This window comes from Triticum urartu, chromosome 6A (assembly GCF_056163025.1).
Source record: "Triticum urartu cultivar PI428250 chromosome 6A, HENAU_Tu73, whole genome shotgun sequence".
Lineage (NCBI taxonomy): Eukaryota > Viridiplantae > Streptophyta > Magnoliopsida > Poales > Poaceae > Triticum > Triticum urartu.
Window position 1 is genome coordinate 535,708,653 of NC_141878.1, and position 27,047 is coordinate 535,735,699.

General features: G+C 46.3%; 2 protein-coding genes and 1 pseudogene across 2 annotated transcripts; 2 read left to right on the forward strand and 1 right to left on the reverse strand.

Moving 5' to 3' along the window:
* The first annotated feature begins 13,837 nt into the window (after positions 1-13,837).
* On the forward strand, positions 13,838-15,045 carry LOC125512583 (uncharacterized). The gene has a single exon (XM_048677672.2). It carries the CDS (start codon positions 13,958-13,960, stop codon positions 14,723-14,725), a length of 768 nt encoding a protein of 255 aa, XP_048533629.1. The 5' UTR covers positions 13,838-13,957; the 3' UTR covers positions 14,726-15,045.
* A 5,227-nt stretch (positions 15,046-20,272) lies between these two features.
* On the forward strand, positions 20,273-21,141 carry LOC147966112 (uncharacterized; annotated as a pseudogene).
* Positions 21,142-24,705: 3,564 nt separating this feature from the next.
* Positions 24,706-26,316, reverse strand: LOC147966113 (uncharacterized). Its single transcript, XM_087530722.1, has 2 exons — positions 25,383-26,316; positions 24,706-25,289 (listed from the first exon to the last, which is right to left on the reverse strand). Exons 1-2 carry the CDS (start codon positions 26,314-26,316, stop codon positions 24,706-24,708), a joined length of 1,518 nt encoding a protein of 505 aa, XP_087386848.1.
* Positions 26,317-27,047: the final 731 nt, after the last annotated feature.

The window sequence follows — 27,047 nt, forward strand, 5'->3', positions numbered from 1 at the left end:
ATGACAAGCCAAGCAATTGTTTCATACTTTTGACATTCTCAAAACTTTTTCAATTTTCACGCAATACATGAGCGTGAGCCATGGACATAGCACTATAGGTGGAATAGAACGATGGTTGTGGAGAAGACAAAAAGAGGAAGATAGTCTCACATCAACTAGGCGTATCAACGGGCTATGGAGATGCCCATCAATAGATATCAATGTGAGTGAGTAGGGATTGCCATGCAACGGATGCACTAGAGCTATAAGTATATGAAAGCTCAAAAAGAAACTAAGTGGGTGTGCATGCAACTTGCTTGCTCATGAAGACCTAGGGCGATTTGAGGAAGCCCATCATTGGAATATACAAGCCAAGTTCTATAATGAAAAATTCCCACTAGTATATGAAAGTGATAACATGAGAGACTCTCTACTATGAATATCATGGTGCTACTTTGAAGGACAAGTGTGGTAAAAGGATAGTAACATTGTCCCTTCTCTCGTTTTCTCTCATTTTTTTATTTGGGGCTTTTCTCTTTTTTTATGGCCTCTTTTCTTTCTCTTCTCTTTTTTTTATTTTTTGTCCGGAGTCTCATCCCGACTTGTGGGAGAATCATAGTCTCCATCACCCTTTCCTCACTGGGACAATGCTCTAATAATGATGATCATCACACTTTTATTTTTCTTACAACTCAAGAATTACAACTCGATACTTAGAACAAAATATGAATCTATATGAATGCCTCCGGCGGTGTACCGGGATATGCAATGAATCAAGAGTGACACGTATGAGAGAATTATGAATGGTGGCTTTGCCACAAATATGATTTCAACTACATGATCATGCTAAGCAATATGACAATGATGGAGTGTGTCATAATAAATGGAACGGTGGAAAGTTGCATGGCAATATATCTCGGAATGGCTATGGAAATGCCATAATAGGTAGGTATGGTGGCTGTTTTGAGGAAGGTATATGGTGGGTGTATGATACCGGCAAAAGGTGTGCGGTATTAGAGAGGCTAGCAAAGGTGGAAGGGTGAGAGTGCGTATAATCCATGGACTCAACATTAGTCATAAAGAAATCATATACTTATTGCAAAAAGCAAAGTATTAGGCGCATGCTCCTAGGGGGTAGATTGGTAGGAAAAGACCATCGCTCGTCCCCGACCGCCACTCATAAGGAAGACAATCAAAAAAATGAATCATGCTCCGACTTCATCACATAACGGTTCACCATACGTGCATGCTACAGGAATCACAAACTTTAACACAAGTATTTCTCAAATTCACAACTACTCAACTAGCACAACTTTAATATCACCATCTTCATATCTCAAAACAATTATCAAGCATCAAACTTCTCATAGTATTCAACACACTCATAAGAAAGTTTTATTATTAATCTTGTACACCAAGCATATTAGGGTTTTAAGCAAATTACCATGCTATTTAAGACTCTCAAAATAATCTAAGTGAAGAATGAGAGATCAATAGTTTCTATAAAACAAATCCACCACCGTGCTCTAAAAGATATAAGTGAAGCACTAGAGCAAAACTATATAACTCAAAAGATATAAGCGAAGCACATAGAGTATTCTAACAAATTTCAAATCATGTATGGCTCTCTCAAAAGGTGTGTACAGTAAGGATGATTGTGGAAAACTAAAAAATAAATACTTAAATCATACAAGACGCTCCAAGCAAAACACATATCATGTGGTGAATAAAAATATAGTTCCAAGTAAAGTTACCGATAGAAGTAGACGAAAGAGGGGATGCCTTCCGGGCCATCCCCAAGCTTTGGCTTTTAGGTGTCCTTGGATTATCTTGGGGGTGCCATAGGCATCCCCAAGCTTAGGATCTTGCCACTCCTTGTTCCATAATCCATCAAATCTTTACCCAAAACTTGAAAACTTCACAACACAAAACTTAAAGTAGAAAATCTCGTGAGCTCCGTTAACGAAAGAAAATAAAAGACCACTTCAAGGTACTGTAATTAACTCATTATTTATTTATATTTGTGTTATACCTACTGTATTACAACTTCTCTATGGTTTATAAACTATTTTACTAGCCATAGATTCATCAAAATAAGCAAAGAACACGCGAAAAACAGAATCTGTCAAAAACAGAACAGTCTGTAGTAATCTGTAGCTAGCGCAAGATCTGGAACCCCAAAAATTCTAAAATAAATAAGGAATAAAAATAAAATTGGGTTGCCTACCAGCAAGCGCTATCGTTTAACGCCCCTAGCTAGGCATAACAAGCAAGGATAGATCTAGGTATTGCCATCTTTGGTAGGCAATCCATAAGTGGCTCTCATAATAGATTCATAAGGTAATTTAATTTTCTTTCTAGGAAAGTGTTCCATGCCTTTCCTTAATGGAAATTGGAATCTAATATTTCCTTCCTTCATATCAATAATTGCACCAATCGTTCTAAGGAAAGGTCTACCAAGAATAATAGGACATGAAGGATTGCAATCTATGTCCGGAACAATAAAATCTACGGGCACATAATTCCTATTTGCAACAATAAAAACATCATTAATTCTTCCCATAGGTTTCTTAATAGTGGAATCCGCAAGGTGCAAGTTTAGAGAGCAATCATCAAAATCACGGAAAACTAACAAATCACACAAAGTCTTTGGAATCATGGAAACACTAGCACCCAAATCACATAAAGCATAGCATTCATGATCTTTAATCTTAATTTTAATAGTTGGTTCCCACTCATCATAAAGCTTTCTAGGGATAGAAACTTCCAATTCAAGTTTTTCTTCATAAGATTACATCAAGGCATCAACGATATGTTTAGTAAACGCTTTATTTTGACTATAAGCATGAGGAGAATTTAGCACGGATTGTAACAAGGAAATACAATCAATCAAAGAGAAATTTTCATAGTTAAATTCCTTGAAATCCATAATAGTAGGTTTAGCAACATCTAGGGTTTTAATTTCTTCAATCCCACTTTTATCAATTTTAGCATCAAGATCAAAAAATTCCGAATTCTTGGAACGCCTTCTAGGTAAAGGTGGATCATATTCAGTCCCATAATTATCAAGACTAATATTGCAAAACAAAGATTTAATAGGGGACACATCAATAACTTTTAGATCTTCATCTTTATTTTCATAGGAACTAGAAGAACACGCTCTTATAAAGGCATCTTTCTTAGCATGCATCCTAGCGGTTCTTTCTTTGCAGTCCTCAATGGAAATTCTCATGGCTTTGAGAGACTCATTGACATCATGCTTAGGTGGAATAGATCTAAGTTTCAAAGAATCAACATCAAGAGTAATTCTATCAACGTTCCTAGCCAAATCATCAATCTTAAGCAATTTTTCTTCAATCAAAGCATTGAAATTCTTTTGCGAAGTAATAAATTCTTTAATATTAGATTCAAAATCAGAGGGCATATTATTATAATTTCCATAAGAATTGTTGAAGGAATTACCATAATTATTAGAGGGATTACTAGGATAAGGCCTAGGGTTGAAATTTCCTCTATACGCATTGTCACCAAAATTGTTCCTACCAACAAAATTCACATCCATGGATTCATTATTATTCTCAATCAAAGTAGACAAGGGCATATCATTAGGATCAGAAGAAACACTCTTATTAGCAAATAATTTCATAAGTTCATCCATCTTTCCACTCAAAACATTAATTTCTTCTATCGCATGCACCTTTTTATTAGTAGATCTTTCAGTGTGCCATTGAGAATAATTAACCATAATATTATCTAGGAGTTTACTAGCTTCTCCTAAAGTGATTTCCATAAAAGTGCCTCCCGCGGCCGAATCTAAAAGATTTCTAGAAGCAAAATTCAATCCGGCATAAAAATTTTGTACAATCATCCACAAATTTAAACCATGAGTAGGGCAATTACGTATCATTAGTTTCATTCTCTCCCAAGCTTGTGCAACATGTTCATGATCAAGTTGCTTAAAATTCATAATATCATTTCTAAGAGAGATGATCTTAGCGGGGGGAAATACTTAGAGATAAAAGCATCTTTGCACTTATTCCATGAATCAATACTATTTTTAGGCAAAGACGAAAACCAAGCTTTAGCACGATCTCTAAGAGAAAAAGGAAATAGCTTAAATTTAACAATATCATTATCCACATCTTTCTTCTTTTGCATGTCATACAAATCAACGAAGCTATTTAGATGGGTAGCGGCATCTTCACTAGGAAGGCCGGAAAACGGATCTTTCATGACAAGATTCAGCAAAGCAGTATTAATTTCACAAGATTCAGTATCGATAAGAGGAGCAATCGGAGTGCTAATAAAATCATTGTTGTTGGTATTGGTGAAGTCACATAATTTAGTATTATCTTGAGCCATCGTGACAAGCAAGCAACTAACACACAAGCAAACAAAAAGCAAGCGGGCAAAAAGGGGCAAATAGAGAAAGAGAGGGAGGATAGAGAGAGAGAGGGCGAATAAAACGGCAAGGGTGAAGTGGGGGAGACGAAAATGAGAGGCACATGGCAAATAATGTAATGCGGGAGATAAGGGTATGTGATGGGTACTTGGTATGTTGACTTTTGCGTAGACCTCCCCGGCAACGGCGCCAGAAATCCTTCTTGCTACCTCTTGAGCACTGCGTTGGTTTTCCCCGAAGAGGAAGGGATGATGCAGCAAAGTAGCATAAGTATTTCCCTCAGTTTTTGACAACCAAGGTATCAATCTAGTAGGAGGCTACGCGCGAGTCCCTCGTACCTGCACAAAACAAATAAATCCTCGCAACCAACGCGAATAGGGGTTGTCAATCCCTACACGGCCACTTACGAGAGTGAGATCTGATAGATATGATAAGATAATATTTTTGGTATTTTTGTGATAAAGATGCAAAGTAAAATAAAGGCAAAGTAAAAAAGCAAAGGAAATAACTAGGTAGTAGGAGATTAATATGATAAAGATAGACCCGGGGGCCATAGGTTTCACTAGTGGCTTCTCTCGAGAGCATAAGTATTCTACGGTGGGTGAATAAATTACTGTTGAGCAATTGACAGAACTGAGCATAGTTATGAGAATATCTAGGTATGATCATGTATATAGGCATCACGTCCAAGACAAGTAGACCGACTCCTGCCTGCATCTACTACTATTACTCCACTCATCGACCGCTATCCAGCATGCATCTAGAGTATTAAGTTAAAAACAGAGTAACGCCTTAAGCAAGATGACATGATGTACAGGGATATACTCATGCAATATGATGAAAATCCCATCTTGTTATCCTCGATGGCAACAATACGATACGTGCCTTGCTGCCCCTACTGTCAGTGGGAAAGGACACTGCAAGATTGAACTCAAAGCTAAGCACTTCTCCCATTGCAAGAAAGATCAATCTAGTAGGCCAAACCAAACTGATAATTCGAAGAGACTTGCAAAGATAACCAATCATACATAAAAGAATTTAGAGAAGATTCAAATATTGTTCATAGATAGACTTGATCATAAACCCACAATTCATCGATCTCAACAAACACACCGCAAAAAGAAGATTACATCAAATAGTTCTCCACAAGAGAGGGGGAGAACATTGTGTTGAGATCCAAAAAGAGAGAAGAAGCCATCTAGCTAATAACTATGGACCCGTAGGTCTGAGGTAAACTACTCACACTTCATCGGAGAGGCTATGGTGTTGATGTAGAAGTCCTCTGTGATCGATGCCCCCTCCGGCGGAGCTCCAGAACAGGCCCCAAGATGGGATCTCGTGGATACAGAAAGTTGTAGCGGTGGAATTAGGTTTTTGGCTCCGTATATGATCGTTTGGGGGTACGTAGGTATATATAGGAGGAAGGAGTACGTCGGTGGAGCAACAGGGGGCCCACGAGGGTGGAGGGCGCGCCTGGGGGGTAGGCGCGCCCCCCTACCTCGTGGCCTCCTCTTTTGTGTCTTGACGTAGGGTCCAAGTCTCCCGGGTCTTGTTTGTTGAGAAAATCACGTTCCCAAAGGTTTCATTCCGTTTGGACTCCGTTTGATATTCCTTTTCTTCGAAACCCTAAAACAGGCAAAAACAGCAATTCTGGGCTGGGCCTCCGGTTAATAGGTTAGTCCCAAAAATAATATAAAAGTGGATAATAAAGCCCAATAATGTCCAAAACAGTAGATAATATAGCATGGAGCAATCAAAAATTATAGATACGTTGGAGACGTATCATGCATCAGTCAAGACCTCACATTGGATTTGAGGGCCAAAGGGAAGTAGTTGGCGAATACCTTCTCATCTCTTCCCCCGACAGCCTGAACAGCGATGGTGTAGATGCCTAGGAACTCTGCCGGGTTCAGCCTCCCGTCGTACTTCTCAGGTATCTCTGGCTTGAACGTGTGAACGGATGGCCAACCGGCTTGCCGCAGCTCTTGTGTAAAGGCAGGGCAGCCGACCTTGAAAGGTAGGCATCTGCCAACACTGAGCGCAGGCTCGTCGACATTGAGGCCGTCGCACCCGTTGGTCTGGCAGGGGTCGTTGCGGCGCCGTTCGGCGACGACGCGCGCGTCTCCCGGCCGCCTGTCTTCCGGGGTTCGACGTTGGCCTGGACGTGCTCGAGGGTCAGAAGAGGCCATCGAGACGTCGTCGGGGTCCTGATTCTGTTGCGCCCTCGTCGGCTGCTATGGTGGGGACCAAACCGTGGGGACGGGCCCCTCCGTATGGCTAGCGGTGCGGGCGGTGGCTGTTGCTTGGGAAGGTTGCAGTGGGCAAGCTCGTCGTGAGCCCCCAGCTTCGGCGAAATCGAGCAGGCTTTGGATGGTGGCACGCCATTCATCCATCTGCTCAGTTGCTGGCGGGAACCCCAATAATAGCTGAGCTCGTGCCATGGCCTCCGTGGCTGTGCTTGGCATGGATGTCGATGACGTCGACCGCACCATCGTCTGGCTCCTGATGGTGCCAGCGGCGGCGGCGGCGCGTCCATGCTGCTATGGGACGACCACCGGGGCAGCGGGGTCACACGGCGGTGGTGCTGGAAGATCAGTGGCTCCGTTGAGCAAAGCAGACTGTTGGCTCGTCCAGGAGGAGGCGCATGCGCCGTGGTCGCTCCCGTGATGGGGGCGACCGGAGGGCGATGGCTCGCCCCGGACCGAGCGCCATTGTCGCGGTTGTACTCGTCGGTGAGAGGAGGGGGCGCGGACGGAGTGACCCCCTTACCCGCACCTTGTAGAGCCTGACCGTCGAGACGCTGCTGATGTTGTTCTCTTCCAGTAGCTCCGGCCCCGTGTCGGCCGCGGGGGAGGTGGTAATGGCGCCACCTGCTCCAACCACGTCCCCAATGGCGTCCACGTCCTCACGCGCCTCCGTGTCCCCAGCGGCGTTAGAGGCCGCGGGCGGTGGAGCTTTCGAGGTGGATGGATGAGCTGAGGTACCAGATTTCTTCTTAGGCGCCATGGTCGATGGCACTTTCGAGGATGAAGATGGCGATGAAGATGACGCGCCGCGTACACTTTCCAGTTCGCGCAAGTGAGCCCCCTACCTGGCGCGCCAAAGATGTCGCGGGATATCCGCGACCACCTATGGGACCGGGTGGCCCCTTGCTGGTTCGGCAGGGGGACGTCGCGTTGCACAAAGAGCATACCAGCGTACGGTAGCGCGCCAGAGAGCACACAAGCAATTTACCCAGGTTTGGGCCGCCGTGAGGCATATGACCCTACTCCTGTTTTGGTGGATTGATGGTCGAATGAGCATGGTGTTGCGTAGTACACTTGCCCGACATGGTTTGCCTCGGGACCACAGCGACTACGCGCGTATGGTGGCCTGGGTTCTTCAACTTTCCAACAACCTCCTACCAGTGCCATGGGCCTCCTTTTATAGATTAAGGGGTCACCATAACGGCAAAGTAGTCATTATCCACTAATATGATAGCAAACAATGCTATCATACCTAACTCTGCGGGTTGACAGGGCGCATTAAATGCACCATTTAGTGTCACATCACTGGTCGCCCCGCAAGGCTTGTCGGGCTATCTTGCCAGCTCCGCGCCTGTTCCCTCGACATGTTGCAGGACGGGTGTCATATGTAGGTTTCTTCTGTAGGAAACAGCTGCCATGTGACGAATGGTTGCCACTTAATCATCTCGCGGCTTGACACCGCACTGATTGACAACGTGGGTCGTGCTTGAGTGGTTGGTGGGGTGGTTCTGCCCCCGCGAGCCCCGGCAGACCTTGCCGGGGTGCCTCGGTTGCCTGCTTCTTGTGGTGGCCTTGCCCCTTGCCGGGCTCGCCCGCCCGACAAGGGAGGCCATTCTCTTGTCGGTATCTTGCTCTTATGGCTCGATCTTGGTCTCTCTGGACTGCGTGTTGGTTCTTCAAATCCCTTAGTCCTTCAATCCATGTCTTGGGTTGGTGTTTCAATCTTGATCTTGTGCCTGTGCACAGTCTGGGCAACAGACCCAGGGTTTGTTGCACCAAAAGGGGGAAATCGAGGCCAGTGGCGTTGGTGAAGGTGGAGGAGGCCGGCGGCGGCGGTGGTTGGCTGGAGGAGGCAGGGGGTAGAAGCATTGGAGGAAGGGGCCATGGGGCGCCAGGGCGGCGAGACCATGGGGCGCGGGCGCCGGGCCAGGGTGACGTGCAGGAGCGGCGGGGTATCCGGGGGGCGGAGCGGCGTGGGGCCGGGAGGACCGTAGCGGCGGGGCGTCAGTGGCAGCAGGCGGCGAGCCAGGGCGGTGCGTGGTTGGGGGCGGCGGTGGGGTGCGGTCGGGGGGAGAGAGAGAAGAGAGAGGAGGGGGTCAGAGAGAGACGGAGAGAGAAGAGAGAGAGGAGGGGTCTAGCTGTTAGGTGGTTGCTTTTTTGCCGTCCGCTAACGGACGACAAAGAGGTGGCTGATGGCAAAGAGTACCTTTGTCGTCAGCCCTTTCTTTGCCGTCTGTTTTTGGTAAGCAGGCGGCAAAGAACAGGCTGATGACAAATTCTCGGATTCCAGTAGTGTTGTAAGTTTTCGTTATGATCATCATGTTACATGTGACGTTTGAGCAACCCCAAAGCCCACCGTACGGTAATAAGTGACCACGATATTCTCATGGTCTAAGGAGCAACTTCACATGTTAACACTCATGTTATTACAATTGAATGTAGACGATATAGACTCAATTCATGTCAAACAAGATTGGGTCTGTTCAATATGATCGTTCTTCCAACGTCATAATCTCAATGTTTGTTTTAGCATCATCGTTACACTTAATGATATCCTAAGATCCAGAAAACGTGATCACCAACAACACTTGAGCTAGTCTTAGAGGCGAGACTAGGAACTTTTTATTTTGTCGTTCATCATTCCACACGTGCATATGAGTTTTTCATTGAATCGCATATTCCAGGATCATAACAGTTATAGCATAGAATATAAACCCTTTAATTATGAATAGGGAAATATAATAATACAAATATTATTGCCTCTAGGGCATATTTCCAACACCCTCACCGTCCTCCACCCATGCTCCCCATCCTTACCACCGGTCCCAATCCACCTCCAGAGATGTCGTCCAGCCCGTCCCCGACCGCCGCGATGGAGACGTAGTCCACCTCGTCCATTGGCATCGCTTCGTCAGTTTCGTCTTGCAAGGTGGAGAACATCGCCCAGAAGTTGCGGCGACGCCGGCAGCGAGAGAGGGAGGCAGCGGCGGTGGCGCGGAGAGGTTCAGACATGGTGGAGCAGTTTGTCTCCCCCCCCCCCCCCCCCCCCCGCGCGCCCGAAACCCCGCACCCCTTCCATCTGAGCGCCAACGCGGATTACGCAGTCCGACCCCATTGGGATAGAGGAGGATTCGGCGACTGGCTGGGCCATCCCGGAGAGCTTTCCACCCACGCAGATGCCGGTGTCGACGTATGTGACTTGCCGTAGCTTGTTTTGGCGCAGATGAGCACGGGCGTCGGCGGCGGCCGGTGCTGCCCTGGAGATGTTCGACGGAATGACAGAACAAGAGTCGGTACATTTTCTTTGCTCCTATCTAATCAAATTTTTGCATAGACCACTAGTTCATTTCACACATGATGAATGATTGAAAACCATTATCATGTAGGAGGCGTTCTTGTCAAACATGATCAATGACAATGAAGATTCGACTGAAATGGAGTATGAATTGGAGGGCACCACCGCATTTGAAGTTCGGACAACATCCGATCCAATCCGAGCAAGCAGAAGAAGAAGGCCAAGACGGCGAAGGCAAGAGATCCGACATTCTCAAGATTTGAAGACATCTTGTTGGTCAGAGCTTGGTTGACCACAACAATGGATCCAATATGCGGCACCCGAGCAAAAGGGAAACAAGTATTGGGAGAAAATTTGGAAGGAGTATCGCGAACAAAAGGAGTATGTAGAGCCGCATCCTATTGTGACCACTCGCAGTGTGGCATCTCTCCAACATCGGTGGGGGTCATTCAAGGAGAAGTGAACAAGTACGTCGGCTACTACTCACAAGTGACCAAATGGCCTCAAAGTGGGATGGGAGTGGCAACTCACGTAAGCTTAGTCGTTTCATCTTGTCGTCATTTGCATATGCTTCCTTGTGATTGCATTCTCGTGCTCATACATATGTTGTTTGCTAGACGTCGGTGGCGACCACTTTGTATCATGAGGTGGAGAATAAGTTGTTTGCTTTTAGTCATTGTTGGGTCATATTTAATGGCAAGCCGAAGTGGAACCAACTTGTTGGCAATCTCAAGTCCGGCAAGAAGAGGAATGATGGATCAAGCTCCCACCAATCAATTGGGTTGGACGATGAAGAGGATGATGCTGTCGTCGCGAATGAAAGAGCCATTGTGCCAAGGATAACCGACAAATCATGGAAAACAAGTGGGAGAAGGCACGGGCCTCCCGTGACGCCGCAGCTACAAAAATGTCGTCCACATGGACGGACATTTTTTCATAAGGGAGAACAATAAAGAGAAGAGATACAAGCTAATGTTGGACACACAAAAGGAGAGATGGAGTGGGGCCAGAAGTGGGCGGAGATGAGGCTCAAAATTGAGAGGGAGAAGATTCAGTTGGAAAAGCAAGAGACGACGATCAAATGGGAACTCGAGAAGGCCAAGACATTTTGCGAGACTGAGCTTGAGAAGGAGAGGTTGTGACTCACATGGGACGCGGAGGATGCGAAGATCATGTTGACGGACGAAACCCTCTTGGATGAGTATGCAAAGAAGTGGCTTGCGGACAAGAAGAAGGAGATCAACGACCATAGGGAGTACGAGGTGGCTGGGGCGGCTGCGGCAACGTCAGCAGATCATGCGGCCCGGATCCAAGCGGAGGAGGCAGCCCGCATGCAGGTGCAACAGGACGAGCATGACGCATTCCGCTCGGAGCAGGTGCCCGGCCAGTGATCTGAAGCCATCCGTCACGCTCGGACATTGATTTCATTTTGGCATGTCCTGTTTATTGAACTATGATTTGCTTTACTTTATTTCCAACTCTTTAATTCGGACAATTTGTATCGTACTGTCGACGGGCATGGATTGCATGGATTTGAGGATCGGAATTTAAGATTCATGAATATGGGGTGCAATATATGAGGGGGCGGTGGGCGCTGTCTGCAGACGTATAGAGGGCCGGATTTGTCAAGTCTGTCTTTTAGGACGGTAGTGTAATAGGAGATTGCTTGGTGTAAATCAAAGACTTGGTTTCCATGACCGAACGGGGCGACGCAGGCAGTTCGTCACCTTGCGTCCCCACTCCCCAGTTAAAAAAGAATGACAACGGTCGAGCACGAGCAGCCAGGCTGAAAGCGACGCCCGTTCCGATCAATCAAAAAGGAAAAGAAAAGAAAAGAAAACTGGTTTTGAACGTCTCGCGATACGCCGGCGTCCACGCCGGCGGGGACGCGAAAAGCACGTCTCCATCTCGCATGCACGGTAGTCGGTAGGTGGGCCGGCGTCGACCTGAGCCGCCCGTGTTAAACAACAGCAACCCCCCCACGTCGGCCCTATCCTGTGACTGTGAGCTCTCTCTTTCACACCCCCTGACGGTGGGAGCGCTGACTATTCCCATCACACTTCTTCTCCCGCAGCCGGTCAAAGTCCTGGATCGAGTCCGTTGTCAGCGTTCTGTCCGATAGACGGTGCGCGGTTAGCACCGTGGCACAGCTTCGTCAAGCTGGTTTAGCCACCGCTTCTCTTTTCTTTTCTTTTTTGCACCGTCACGAAATATCTTTTTGTGAATCGAGAGACTAATAATACTCCAAGTTAGCGATTGCTTAGCGCTCACCATCTCTGAGATACGAATAGGTGTCAGGTGTCTTTCAATAGATCAACAATTTAATAGTACTGAAAATGATCAAGCCAAACATGGGCAACACGAAACAGTTTGAACCGCGGTTTCTACAGAGTTTGAACTGATTTTAAAAAATGCATGGACTGCACACCAAAAAATATGCATGCGTCGTTTGGTAAATCTTCCAAGTCCGGATCTTTTAAAAAAAAATGGTAAAAATGCATGCGCCGTTTGGTAAAAATGTATGGCACTTTTTAGGGTATGGAATCCTTTTTTTTTTTAAGTTTGGTACCGAATCCTTTGATGTAAGTACTTGATTTCGTCGTTTGGTAAATCTTGCAAGTTCGGGTCGCCTTTCAGCTAGCTAGTTCGCCACTTGGTAGGACGCCCTGCCAGCCTCTTTTTTTCGAGGAACCAACACGAACACTACCTATTCATATAGATGAAAAGAGATGAAAAAAGGGCATGTACATTGGCACGTGTTTTTTAGGTAACATGGCAAAACCCTAATTGAAAGTAAAAGGATAGGGACCACTTAGCCGATGCCCTCCGTGGGCATGGCTCGAGTAAACGTCATGCCCTGTTGCTTGATGGCATCATAATATGTCTGAGGCCTCCTTTGATTCATATGATAGAAAAATTATAGGAATAGAAAAGTCGTAGGAAATAAGATGACATGTATTTTAAATCCTATGAGCAAGAATAGGAAAAGAGATGTCCTTTAATTCACATCAAAGAATTTTTCTCATTGAGTCTAGGCTAATGTTTATTTTCTTATGAAATGTGAAGGGTAGGAAGAATTCCTTTGTAGGAATAAGATTTCATTGCTATAAACCAAAGGGTACTAAAGAATTTTTTTTCTATAAAAATTATATTCTAAGAAATTCTATAAAATTCCTCTAAATCAATGAAGGCCTGAGTGTGTCTAGCAGCCACATGGTTTCAAATAGCGACGGGGAATAGCAGTCTTCGCAAAGGTAGGTCACGGTTTCCGGTGGTTGGAGATACATACGGTACCTCAGGTCACGCGGCCAGCCATACACACACAATCAACATATCCGTGATGAGAATCCTAACGTAAAGGACAAGCCGTGTGAAGAACTTACATTTAGGCTCGACATGCTTAACACAAACGCTGCCTACTATAACACCACATCAACGGATGAATCTTCCGAATAAATGACACTTCACATAAAAATATCAAGCAATAATGCAGAATTCATATTCATAAAAGGATTGCTCATCCAAATACACACCAATAAATCTCAAAATCGCCGCATATTATGAAACAGATTCTGTCCAAGGCAAACTTGACTCTACAGAATAAATGACAGAGTATTGCCACAAAAGATGATTCCACCGAATAAATGACACCTCGACGATATACATACAAATATCTGGTACACGTATGGAGTACTACTACGGAAATAGATTTTATTGTGTCCAAGTAAGGCGAATTTGACAACGTATAACGTGTGAGAACAGCTCGAATACCGCCATAACCAGCCGTCGCACGTCGGCAGCGCTCATCCGCTCCAGCACTCGCTCTCCCCCGTTTCCACCTCCCTTCCCACGACAAGAACGTGCGTCCAAAACGAAACACCGCACGTCGTCCTACTATAAATGGCAGCCACGGGCCCAAACTACCTGAAACATCAGTGGGATCACGATAACGCAAGCCGGCTACCTCAGCACACGAGCGCGCGCAGCCCGAAAGCTTTCTCGCGACACCGACCTCACCTCGGACTCCACGTCGCCATGGTGCCGAGGCTGGAGCGCGGCGGCGGTGGCGGGTTCCAGCTCCCCAACTCCGAGCAGGAGAACTCGCTCTTCCTCCGCGCGCTCATCTCCGTCGTGTCCGGGGACACCGCGGCCCCCGCCCTGCACCCGGAGCCATCGAACCCGCCGTTTGCCGCTGCCGCTGCCGCTCCGGTGCCTGCGTGCGGCAGGTGCGGCGCGGACGGGTGCCCCGGCTGCGAGTTTGCCGCTGCGGCGGCCGCGGCGACGACCGGGTCGAGCAGCGAGGGGGAGGAGTGCTCGGCCGCGAGCTTCGTGAGGAACGGCGGCGTGGGCAAGCGGCGGGCTGGCGGCGGCGGGAGCAAGTTCAGGGGCGTGCGGCAGCGGCCGTGGGGCAAGTGGGCGGCGGAGATCCGCGACCCGCACCGCGCCGTGCGCAAGTGGCTCGGCACCTTCGACACCGCCGCCGAGGCCGCGCGCGCCTACGACGTCGCCGCGCTCGAGTTCCGCGGCCACCGCGCCAAGCTCAACTTCCCGGCGTCGTCGTCGGCGGCCTCCGCGTCCGCGTCCGCGTCCGCTTCCGCTTCCTCCTGGGCGGCTGCGCAGCCCCATCCCCAGCGGCAGCAAAGGCCGGAGAGCCCTCGCGAGAAGTGCGGGTCAAATGCGTCGTCGCCGGCGCACGTGCCAGAGCAGGGGAGGCCGGTGGCGCGGGAGCAGGAGATCTGGGACGGGCTGCACGAGATCATGATGATGGACGACGGCAGCTTCTGGTCCAACCCCAAGCCATGATCACCGCCGCTCATTACCTCGTTCTCCTCATGCTTCATTGTGACTACATACATACTTCCTCCGTTTCAAATTACTCGTCGTAAAAATGGATGTATCTAAAACTAAAATACATCTAGATACATCTACTTCTATGACGAATAATTCGGAACGGAGGAAGTACATGATAAATCTCACAAAACGAGTTCAATAAACGACATACATCCGACAGTTCCGTGCAAAATGTGCACAATGCTCAAGAGATTCTTTCACACAAAGACTGCTTCACAATGTGCAGATGTCGTGTTGTACTGTTCATCTAAAATCGTTTTGTCGTCGCTAAACTTCTGGGTGCAGTCCTTATCCTCGTTATTACTCGTCGCTGGTTTCCGTCAGATATTTTGCACCCCCTTTTTGACCGTTCAGCGAATCGCTCGCGCGCTGTTCCTGTTCACTATCACAACGCCAAAGCCGATAAAGATTGGATCACGCCATGCATGCGTTCCGTGGCGTAGAAACGAGCGTTTGTCACGTCTTAATTAATCCACCGTCGTTTCCCACGGTTGAAGCAGTTGCCTGCTCCACTTTTGACCACAGATAGCTCACTTTCCACCGGATGGATCCATGGAAAATAAGTACCAAGTGTAATAACAAAAGAAAAGAACATGTACTCCGACTTGCTTTGGAGGCAAAGGAAAGAACATGGTATCTGCATGGCCCTGGTCCAAATCCAATGCAAAGTATACATGCTCGATGTGGATCCCAGAAGCGAAGCAGAGGGCAGGCAACGCCGGTCTGTCATCCCGATTCCCTCCCCTGTAAACAAAGGCCGAAAACGCGCACTCACCGTCCAAAACCTCGCAGCCGGACAGCGCTGAATGTTGGCGTTACTTGACGTAGAGGCTACAGAAAGAGACGTGTGCACTATTTTATTTTTATCTGGACAGCTAATGAGTGCACATACGTACGTACCCCGACGGTACGCGCTACGCGCAAATCCCAGCCTGCTGCCCGCGAAGCCGACTTCCTCCCTTTTTTTTTGTGCGGGTGACTTCCTCCTTGAGTGTCACGTCAGGCAGCCTGGGCAGCCGACTGATCTTAAACTATGAGGAGATGAGATTCTCCTCGATGAATTAGCATGGCGATTAAAATAAGGAACACGGGTTTGGTTCCTTCTCGAGAGTAGAAGGAATCCAGGGGCCTCTCTGCGCCAACCCATCTCTGAATCTGTATAAAAAGAAAAGTACCCCTGGTCGAAATCATTTCTTTCTTCCTAAATCCTAAAAAGTGGTTGAGTGCTACTTTGTCTTACAGAGCACTCGGGCTCGTGCGCCGTCCAATCGAGATCTCGCGGTCACGCGCGTTTCATGTGGGCTCAGGCGAAACCGTCGATGCGCGCGCCAGGTGTCCCCTGGTCGTGGCTTCGTGGTCGAGTCCCTCTCCTGTTCCTCTCCACTACCCCTCCCATTCGAAACTGCCCCTCCCAGCGGAGCAGATCTCGTTCCAATCCCCCCAACCCATCCCCCAAATCCAGCGCGAGAGCAGCCGGCGGCGTGTCGGCGATTCGGCGGTTGTCTTCCGCCGGAGCGAGGGCGGGACAGCGGGCGCGGCATGAAGGAAGGCGGTGCAGCGGCGGAGACGCGACCGAGGAGAGACGACGCGCTGCAGGCCGCGTCAGAAGGAGCAGCACCGGAGACTCGGCAGAGGAGGAACGGCGTGCGCGGCCGTTGTTCTGTTGGCGCAGAAGGGCAAAATCGCGGCGAATCCCTGGTATGCCCATCGATCTCTTCCGGTCATCCGCGTTTAGGTTGTCCAAATCGATGCGCTCTGCCGCTCCGCCGCGGACAGAGGAGGAACGGCGCGCGTGCGGCCATCGCGCGGTTGTTGCAGAGGTGCCGATTCACGGCGGGTCGACGCGCCCCTCCACTAAGTTGATGAAATCGAGTAGCAGATGGTAGAGATTGTTTGGAGCACTCGTTAATTTGGAGATGGACGACGACACGGGGCATTTCGTGTTCCTAGGCTACTGGTGAACTAGGATTCGTAGGTTTCGAAGGCAAGCCTTGGGGCTGTAGATTTCCGGTGTTGTAGATGTCGAGGTCGATCCTGATGGGCGACTGACTTGCCTGAATATGGTTCATGTGTTGCCTGCGCAGGTGGTTTGACAGTGTTTTTGATTTAGTGTACGAGAATAATGCTTCTCTCATGTCAATGTTGCCTTTGTTTTGTGAGTGACTTGCCTGATATGGTTTGATATGTTGCCTGCGCAGGTGTTTTTGACAGTGTGTTTTCATTTAGTGTAGGACAGTAATGCTTCTCTCATGTCAATGTTGCCCCTGTATTGTGAGTGACTTGCCTGACATGGTTCACGTGTCGCCTATGAAGGTGTTTTGAAAGTGTGTTTTTGGTTTATTGTAGGACAGTAATGCCTCTCCCATGCTAATGTTGCCCTTGTTTTTGCGAGTGACTTGCCTGATATGGACCGTGTGTCGCCTACGAAGGTGGGTTTGACGGTGTGTTCTGATTTTCAGTGCAGGAAAGTAATGATTTAGCAATGGAAAATGCACATGTGATTTGTGTGTGTGTGTGTGAGGTAGGAAGTAATCCACTAGAGGGAGGTTAATAGGGCTATTTGTAGGACAATTTTAAGCATTTCACAAGGATTCATTCTTTGATTTTCTGTTCTAGGTGCCTTTATTTGTTTCAGATTTTGTAGGACACATAGAGGGAGGGTAATAGGGCCAATTATAGGATAGTTGTAATATAGTGAAAATCAGATAGTTTACAACCCTTTTCATTGCCCACTTTTTGTAAGTTGCTGTTTGTTAAGTTCAGTAAGAATTTAGTCAAACGAAATTCGTTGGATGATATAGAGTTCTTTCAGAATCATTTCTAATGTGTTTTTTATGATGAATCTCACTGTCTGTCCTTTAAATATGCAGCAGAAAATAGATGGCTGGGACAAGTCATAAGTCTAAACAGGATGGACCTACTGGATCAAGTCATGACGACCTTGCATCTCATGGGAATGAAGAGCATCAAGCACAGGTGTGCACATGCTCAGGAAGTTTTATGTTCTTCCTGTACATAACAGAGTTTGTTTTTTTTTCATTTTTATTGATTTATGTGGTTTCCATCTCCCAGCCACGGAGCAATGCACCAATAACTGGGTACAAGCGTATGAGAACTAAGACAGTTGTTTCACGGGGGAAGCGCCCTGATGATATCATTAGTAATGAGAATAGTAATGAGAGCCAAGCTGTAGATGCTGGGAATAAAAATGTTGAAGGTGCAGACGTCGAGCAGCCTCCAAAAGCAAAACGCCAGAAGACGGGAGGAACTGAGGTATTTTGCATAGTTGCCTCAGTTTCACTGAGCAGTTGCCCAGCAATGCTGCCTAAGTTGCCTATGTTGTGATGAACCTTTTTCCTTTTTTGCTAATCCCCTGTTTCTGTTTTTTCCTTATGCGCAATAGGGTCGTAGGAACAGGGCATCCCCTGCAAGGCTCTTCAAGTTGAACAAGGACTTGGTTCCTAACCAAAAGGGTGCCATCATCGGAAAAGAATTTGGTGGCATTCTGGACCTTGCAGCGAGTAGCATGCCCAGAGATTTTAGCCAGTGGATAATGAAGCATTATGACCCGGAGATTTCGCAGATAGTCAATCCAGAAAGGGGGGAGATTCCTGTAGATGCCGCAAGTGTCCGTAGGATATAGGGTTTTCCCAACAGGGGCAGGAAGGTGTGCTTCGAGAATCGGCCTGAAATCACAAAGGCAATGTACAGTATTTACAACATCACATCCAAGAACTCGCCAACCCTCACAGAATGGTGCAAGATGATCGTTGACATGGGAGGATCTCATGATGATGACTTTGTCCGCGCTTGGCTAGCTCTTGTTTTTTCATGCTTCCTTGCCCTTTCAACTAGTTTGAGTATTTCCCCAAAGAGCTTCCCGACGGTCATGGATGTCAATGTAATAACGGAAACCAATATATGCCAGTTTGTCGTTGATCAATTAAAGCTTGCGTTCACTTCGGGGCGTGCCAACAAGAAGGCTGTTTGTTGTTGTGTTTTCCACCTTGTTGTAAGTGCTTCAAGCTGTTTTGTTTTTTCAAGCATCCATTTGTTTACTTATCTTTTCTTTTCTTTTTGCAATCATTAGCTAACTTAAACTTTCTGTTCTTTTTCCGTGTCTCTACGTAGCTGTTGTACCTAGACTCTCTGGATGTTAATGAGCCAATCCCGAACTTGGTACCAAGGGTTTCAGTTTGGAATTCAGATTTAATCTCTAGAGTTGTCAAGAAGGACAGGAAGGCTCCAGAAGAATATGGCCAATTGCGGGTAACTGAATTTTTCTGTTTTAGTATACATATCATTGTCATATTGTTTTTAGGAAACGCTACCATTTTTTTAGAGTAGGCAATTCACTTTCAAAGAGCAAGCAAGGTAATGTATCTTTTTGGGCAAGTGCCATACATATATTTTCAAGTATGTCCAAGTAGTTATCAGACTTATTCGAACCTTCTCTCGTTTGCCATGCACACAGTTGGATAATGTTCACAGGAAGGATTTGTTTTGTTGTTGTATTTAATAGTAGCTTTTGTAGTACATTTTTTAGCTCTTTTTTCTGTCGGAGCAATTTACATGTTGAAAAGTAGCAAATTTACACAACAACACAAGCAACTTATGTTCTGAAAACTAGCAACTTGCATACTAGTTCTTCATTTTTTTATTACAGTATCAACTAATAGTAGGCAACAGGGGAAGTGGCATAATGGTTGCAGGAATTTTCAGACTATTAGTAGTACTATTTTTCTTCATTTTCTCAGGTCTTTTTTGGTATGGGAGTGCCAGAATTGTTTTGACTCATAGTTTTTTTTAATCTTTTTTGGCTATAAAACCACCAGCTCAAGACGGAGTTTTCCCGCTGTGCCGATGATAGCTTGTTTGGCAGTATGTACCACATCACCAAATTTGTTGCCGCAAGATTGCCCGAGTCATATGACAAATCAGTAAGTTTATCTAGCACTTGTTTTTTCCTCACTGTTGTTCCCCTTTTTTATCGCCATTTGTACATTCAACCATTTTTTCAGAATCTTCAATAGAAGATATGTACTTATCATGTTCTCTACCATCCACTTTTATGTTTTACAGAACCAAAAGAAGCTCACAGGGTTGGTGCACGATATGTGTTCTGTAATTTCACATGCAATTGGGAAGCTCGTGACTGGGGTTGGGAAGATAGATGATGATGAATGGGGGACAAACGAGGCAGATCCTACTACTGCGGAGACTAGCAGGCGGCAGTCTAACAGAAGGGGCAAGCGAGTACCAGCCAGAAGAGACAGCTTACCAAGTGAGGAGGAGTCATTTAATTCTGATAGCGACGACAGCGAGGCAGCCGACAGTGAAAGTGAGGGAGATGGCAGGGATGAAGGTAGTGATGAAAGCGACACCGATGGCAGTTCAGACAGCGATGACGGTCATGATGGATCAAGTGGAGTTCAGGGGAAATCAAGTAGCCAGGGAGCACGACAAACGGTTGATCACCACGAGGGGGCAAGTGCTGAGATGGGAGGTAAAGACGGAACTGAGGGGAACGAGGACAATGATGATGATGATGAAGAAGAAGAGGATGACGAAGGAAAGGAGGACGATGATGATAAAGAAGGCGATGGGGATGACAAAGACAAGGAAGATGATGGGTGGGGGAAGCAGGATGAAGATGATGAGGATGACAGCGGAGGTGGCAACGGTGGTTCAGGCAGCAATGGTGGCTCCGATCGGGACAGGGATCCCGCAGCTGAAAATGCAAGCAACGATGATGATAAACAATGCACGCTGCAATTTCTGATTGAAAAGAAGAGGGACAGAAAGGCAAAAGGATTGGATGAGGCAGATAGGATATCTATCAGAGACCTTGTGATGACAGAATTCAAAACTGTTGTTTCCCCAAAACCACGCTTCCCTGTTTTGAAGTGAAAGAAATGTTGGATATTGATGACATATCCATGGCAACCAAAGCGAGGAGGATGTTCAAAGAGTTGTTGAGGGGGGAAGATTTGGATATGGTCTTCACATTCAACCCCAAGCAAATATGCCCAAAGGTGACTCGGCAGAAAATAATGAGAGAACTTGGTTCTCTAAATGAAGTTACAGAACAGAAGACTGCTTGTCGAAACCAACTACCACCACTCCCGCCATCAAAGAAGATGAAGAAAACTGTTAGTTTTGTATTGGAGCCATCTGTGATGAATGAAACAGCAATTCATCCGCAGGCATATCGTGCCGAAAATCCCGGTTACGGCCAAGGGGGAAAGTCAAGGCAGTCAGCCATGAAAAAATCTGGTCCTCCCCAGCAGCAACAACAGACATTTTCTGAAACAAAAGAGGCAATCCATGGGAATGCCAAAACACAAGTGGTAAAAAGTACACCATGAAGCTCAGCAGCACCCCCGTGCAGTAAAGTTGGAGATGAGGCAGTACCTACAGGAGTAGATTCAAAGCAGTCGGGTAATTTTCATTCCCAATGTCAAGCAAGTGGATCGCATATTCTAGCAACTCAGTCTAAGGAGGAAGCAAGACCAGCTGTTTTTCAGGCAAGTTCTGCAGAGGAAACACTGGACCCCACAAAAGTAAGGCCAGTTCAACTCAAGAAGGGACCCACAGTGCTAGTAAGCATAGGAAACCACAGCGGAACACAATCACTAGGTGACTTAAATGGTCAAGTGCCTCCTCCGTCTTGGGGAAATGTGATGCAGTCAGCCAATGGTATCCAGAGGGCCAAGGTGCAAGACTTCAATGCATCACCCGAGGCTGTAGCATTAAATCATGCAGGACACAAAAAGGAGAAAGAGAACATCCCTCCGGTGTCATGTACGGAGATCAATAGGATACAAGACCTGCCCGAAGCTGTAACCATGGGAAAAAGTCCGGAACAAAAGTTGCTAAGAGCCCTAGGGAAATTGTCTGTCTGCTCAACTGTACTTGCCCAACCTGAGGCCACGAGTGTTCCAGAAGCAGTAGAAGCAACTGGCCAGGGGAACACTTCCCATTTCTCTCATGTAGAGGAGAGGTACCATGAATTCATGCGTGTTAGTGGGAAGACAACCAATGCACTAGAAATCAATGTTCTAGATGTGAGTGAGCTGTTTGCAAGGTGTGTTGATCCAAACAGCAAGAATGCCCAATCCAACTCCACAAATCACAGCTCAGCGAATAAAGATAAACAACATTTTGAGCAAAGGGACACCGAAAGATCAAATGATTTTTTTAGAGAGTACTTCCCAGCACCAAGTTTCGATCTAGGAATAGATGATTTGCACACAAGATCTGCAGACAACACAACACATCAACATGTTGGGTCAAGCACATTTATAGAGCATGAGTTCAAGGAACTCCCAGTACATAACCAGCCAATCATCGATATAACCGGTGATGATTATCTGTTGGACATTGAAGGCATAGACGAACCGTGTGTTCAAGCAGAAGGAAATGCGTACCAAACACCTGAAAAAAGTTGCAACCAAGGAGAAGTGGGGTCAGGCAGCAAGGTTTACAGCAGTAGTAGTTCAGGAGAGATGCATCCACATCAATTCGAGAGAAGGATCATCAAGCCACCTCCTTGCAAGAGGTCACCTTTCATTGACTATAATGAGAAGAAAGTCTACATGTCCAAACGCGAAGCAAATAGATTGTATGCATCAGTTATTTTGCATGGAAGAATTAATGAAGAAGAATCACCAGATGTGGATACCAGGTATGACAGTATATCACTGCATTTCTTTTTGGCAGCCATTGCACAATGCACTTTCCCCCAGGCAAGGTCTGTCATGTTATCCAGGCAATTCAAACTGTGTTTACAAGCAATCCATTTATAGAATCAGGCAACTTGGCTTAGTGTGAAATTCTTATTTTTTGAAGTAGTTTATCCTTTGATATGCCCATGCCCCCATGTGTTTTCCCTGAGTTGAAATGGTGGTAGGCAATTCATGGAAGGATTTTGTGAGCTGAATGCCTCTTTTTTTTCATGCAGCGTAAGGGTAATTGAATATGGCAAATACTTTGTCACGGTCAGGGAGCTCGCAAACTCAATGAAGAAGGAAGGTTTTGTCTTGAGCCATGTAATGGAAGTTGGTATACAGAATATAATGATGAACTTGCCACCAGACTCAAAGAAGCTCGTGATGCCCGTCAGGTTCTCGGTAAGAAAACGCGAAGCAACTAATAGTGTAGTTTTGTGTTTCTTTCTTTTTATTTTTTTCATAAAAGGTCATGTTCATGTCTGTATTTTTTTTACATCAGGTTCAGATGCTAAACATGGAATTGAACGGCAAGGAGCTCATTTCCCGGTTCAAGAAGTCGAATCGCTTGGACCGTAAAGACATGGTAAGTTAATGGTTTCTTTACTTTTTACCAATGCATTTTATATATATGACTTTTTATGCTAAAACTTTTGCTCACACAAATGTAAATATTTCTTAGGGGGGGTATGGGGTGTGTGGTGGGCAAATTGACTACACTCATGAAATTGCTTCTATGTGGCAAGTTGCTTACTTTTTTGCACAACTTGCCTGTGCATTTTTGGCTGGTTGCTTACATAAGTAGATAAGTTGCCTATGCATCTTCTGTTTTTGGCAAATTACTCACACTAGCACAAAACTGGCATGTGCATTTTTGCTCCTTCGGTCCATTTCTTAATTGCTTTTCTGTGGCAAGTTGCTTACATTTTTTGCACAACTTGCCTGTGCATTTTTGGCTGGTTGCTTACACAGGCAGATAATGCATCTTCTGTTTTTGGCAAATTACTCACACTAGCACAAAACTGGCATGTGCATTTTTGCTTCTTCAGTCCATTTCTTAATTTGTGAGAGCACACAGAAAAAATTGCTTACATCCAGTTTCTAGTATTGTATTTTTTTACTAACCCCATTTTTGTTTTTTCTAACAGATTATGTTCCCAGTGTTAGAGAACATCGACAAGACAAAACCTAAAACAGGCAATCATTACTGGATTTTTAACGTGAACATAAGGGATCGACGTTTTGAAACTCTTGATTCTTGGAGGACGCTCAAAAACAAGTCTTTAGATGTTTGCGCAAGGAAAATGGTTGCAAGTTTTCGGTCTCTATGGGAAGAGCATTACGCCAGTTCCCGCGTCTCGCTGGATGAGTTTGGGCTTACCAACATCGACGTTCCAAAACAAAATAATGAGTAAGCATCCACTTCTTTTCACATATTAACTATGGTTTTGTTCAGTTTTTTACAAGCGACACAATACTACATAGAGTAAGCATCCAGTTCTTTTTTCAATTTTTTGTTTAGGTTCGACTGTGGTGTTTTTGCTCTGACGATAGCAAACGGTTGGGAGGCAAGGGCTGTTCCAAAATTCACAGCTGAGGATATTCCAAGCATCAGGAAACAATTGACTAACACGTGGGTTGACAACGCCAACAACAATGCTCCATGGAAAACCATACTCAAGTTAGCATAGGTCAGTTTTTTCTCCCCTCACGCGCGCTACATCCATGTAAATGCATGTGTTGTTTCTTTTGCTCTTTTGTGAATTTTGGAGTGCCGGGGGAGGAGTTGCCTGTATAACAACTTGGACCAGGCAACTCTATTGCATAAAAAGGCAATTTAAGCTTTAATTTGAGGCAAGTTATTCAGAAGAACCCATAAAAGACAAATGAAAGACAAATAGTATGATCATTACGTAACCAGGGAATTGTTGCATTTTATAGCATTGCAGAATCTTATGTATGTAAGTTTTCGACTATTATGGGGAGGGCAAGGGTGTTTGCGCGGCAATTCAAAGCACACAACAGGCAACTCAAAACTTATAACCAGGCAACTCAAAACTCTAGTGTGAGGCAAGTCAGCCACAAGAAACTATAAACCATAAATAATAGTTTAGGATGTTCAAACATATAGACCCACAAATAGTTTAACTCGTCAATGCCATTCGACACATCTTTTTCATCCATCTGGTCACTGTGTGACCATTACGCCAATCTGGTCGGGTAGCTTGCACCATTGTGGTTAAAAGAACCACAATAGCTGCACTTGTTCTTTCTCTTCGGATGCAGCTCAAGTGCTGATTGAATTCTTTTTGACTTTGCCCTCCCTTTTGTTGTTGATTTTGGAGGGTCTCTAGGAATTGCAGGGCCAAGTGTGGTAGCAGGTCTTCCAAACTGTGGTTCAACCATCGTAGTACCTTGTGCGGCTGCAACAGCTGCATGTAGAGATGCCATACTGAGCGGTTGGTGCGCATATCCACCAGGAGCTTGCGCAGTAGGAGATGAAATTGCATTGGCATTTTCTTCTTGTGTTGTTGAAGACCCTGGATGCTGCCCAATCCAGCCATCCAGTGTTGCTGTTGATGCAGGCAATGGTGCCAGTCCAGGACCAGCCACATAGGTTGTGTTTGCTGCGTTAGGCCCCCGCGGTGGTTGTATAGCCCCCATAGTTTGTGGTGCAGGCCAAATTGCTGGTCTAGGACCCATAGGAGGTCGCGCAGGCCCTCTTGCTAGTGACGTATCCATCAAAAGTTGTGGCGCAGCTCCTCTTAGCACTTGCACAGGCCTTGTCATTGTCGAGCCCCTTGAAAGGTGCGGCGCTGCTCCACTGTTCAGTGGCACATATCCTGACAGTTGCTGTACAGGCTAGCAGCCTTGTGTGGGAGGGCTCATGGGTAGTGGTACAACCCCTTTTTGCACCGCTGCAGCCCCGAATGCTGTTTGTTGGTGTCCATCCTCACTCATAGAGTTGCCAGTTAGGTTTGGTGCGTTTTTTCTCCGCGTTGCAGAAGTAGGTCGCTGCTGCCTAGGTCCAGAAGAGGTTTGTGCAGGTTCATCAGCACGCACCGCAGGGCCACTAGTTGCCTGAGTGTTTCTCGGTGGTGGCGCAGAAGTAGGTCGCTGCTGCCTAGGTCCAGAAGGGGCTTGTGAAGGCCCTCCAGGACGCACCGCAGGGCCACCAGTTTCCAGAGAGTTACTCGGTTGTGGTGCAGAACCATCAGCTGATGGTGGAGAACCACCAGAGGGCCCACTTGTTGGTGCTGCCGGTTTCTTCTTCTTTGACATGTTGAGATTTTTGATTTCATGACGCGCACCACGCATATGTTTCTTTACAATATCCGTCGCAGCATCTGACGCACTAGCAACCCGGGCAAGACTACCAAAATCCATCATCAGATTTGCATGCCTGAGTTCCTTTTTCGATTGTGGTGGCATCTCATCCGGTTGCTCTTCGACAGCAGGGGGTGCGTTGGGAATTGCCATAGGTGTCCATCTTCTAAGTATGTACTGCGCTAGGATTTCATCAACACCAAGTTGGTTGAAAACTTTCAAGATATGGCAGCAAAGCATGCCGTCCCTCTCAATCTTGCAGCAGTCACATCTGTAGTCTCCAGCACTAGCTTCCACCGTGACAAAATAGCCCCTAGAACCATATTTGGAAACCCACTCTTGATTGGGGTAAACCTCATACAAGTTTTCACCATGCGGTCGCACATTGTACCTTGTAGTCAACTGAAACTCATCACGAAACTTCTCGTACAAGTCCCTAGTATACGAACCGTACGCCTGCTTCTCTATTGGGTAGGATGACCACATTTCAGTCTGTAAATGTCCTGTCCTGTAGTCTTTTGAACCCTCCCGGACTAGTATGTGTGTTTGGATTTTCTGATATTGCTTCACAAAGTTCAAAATGAACTTGTGTGGGTTCACATATCGCTTAAGGACAGCGTTGAACCCCTCGCTGCGTTGAGTTGACTGCATTAGGGAATAACTTAGCGCATGGTGTTTGGTTGCCCGCATTGTCTGAACTCACAGATAAGCACGTTGTTTGGTTGCATGCAACCCTTGTTTTCTGATAACCTCTTCGGCGATGTGGTGAGGTTACCACCACACACCAGCGTCAGGAAGAACACACACAACAGAACATAGTAGTAAGCATAAATATTGTGCCACACATAAATAGATCAGTCCAATCATAGTACTAAGCAGTTCGATATTAAACTAAAGCAGTTGGAGCATACGATGTGCTGTCCTAGGCATTCGCAGTGAAGGCGTCGTCGTGCTTCCCGCACCTGGTCACCACTTCAATGCCATCATCATTGAAGACGATGACCTTCAGCATGTCGGGAGTCAGTAGCTTGAAGGTCAACATGAAGCCTATCTTGATTTGATGGACGGCAGCTAAGGTGGCCCAACCCTGATCGAGGGTGACCCTGTCATTCAACAGCCGGACAGTGACCCCTCCAGGCGCAGCCAATGTTCGTCTTCAGCTAGAACTCTTGCGGCACGGACACGAATTGCTTCGTTAAGTCCAGCGGCATAGGTAT

Bases quoted from the DNA above. Each gene is read 5' to 3' on its own strand.
- LOC125512583 (XM_048677672.2), top strand. From the start codon at position 13,958: ATGGTGCCGAGGCTGGAGCGCGGCGGCGGTGGCGGGTTCCAGCTCCCC.
- LOC147966113 (XM_087530722.1), bottom strand. From the start codon at position 26,316: ATGTGGTCATCCTACCCAATAGAGAAGCAGGCGTACGGTTCGTATACT. The intron at 25,290-25,382 runs CCACACAAGGCT...GCTCGACAATGA, and splicing joins ACCACTACCCATGAGCCCTC to CAAGGCCTGTGCAAGTGCTA.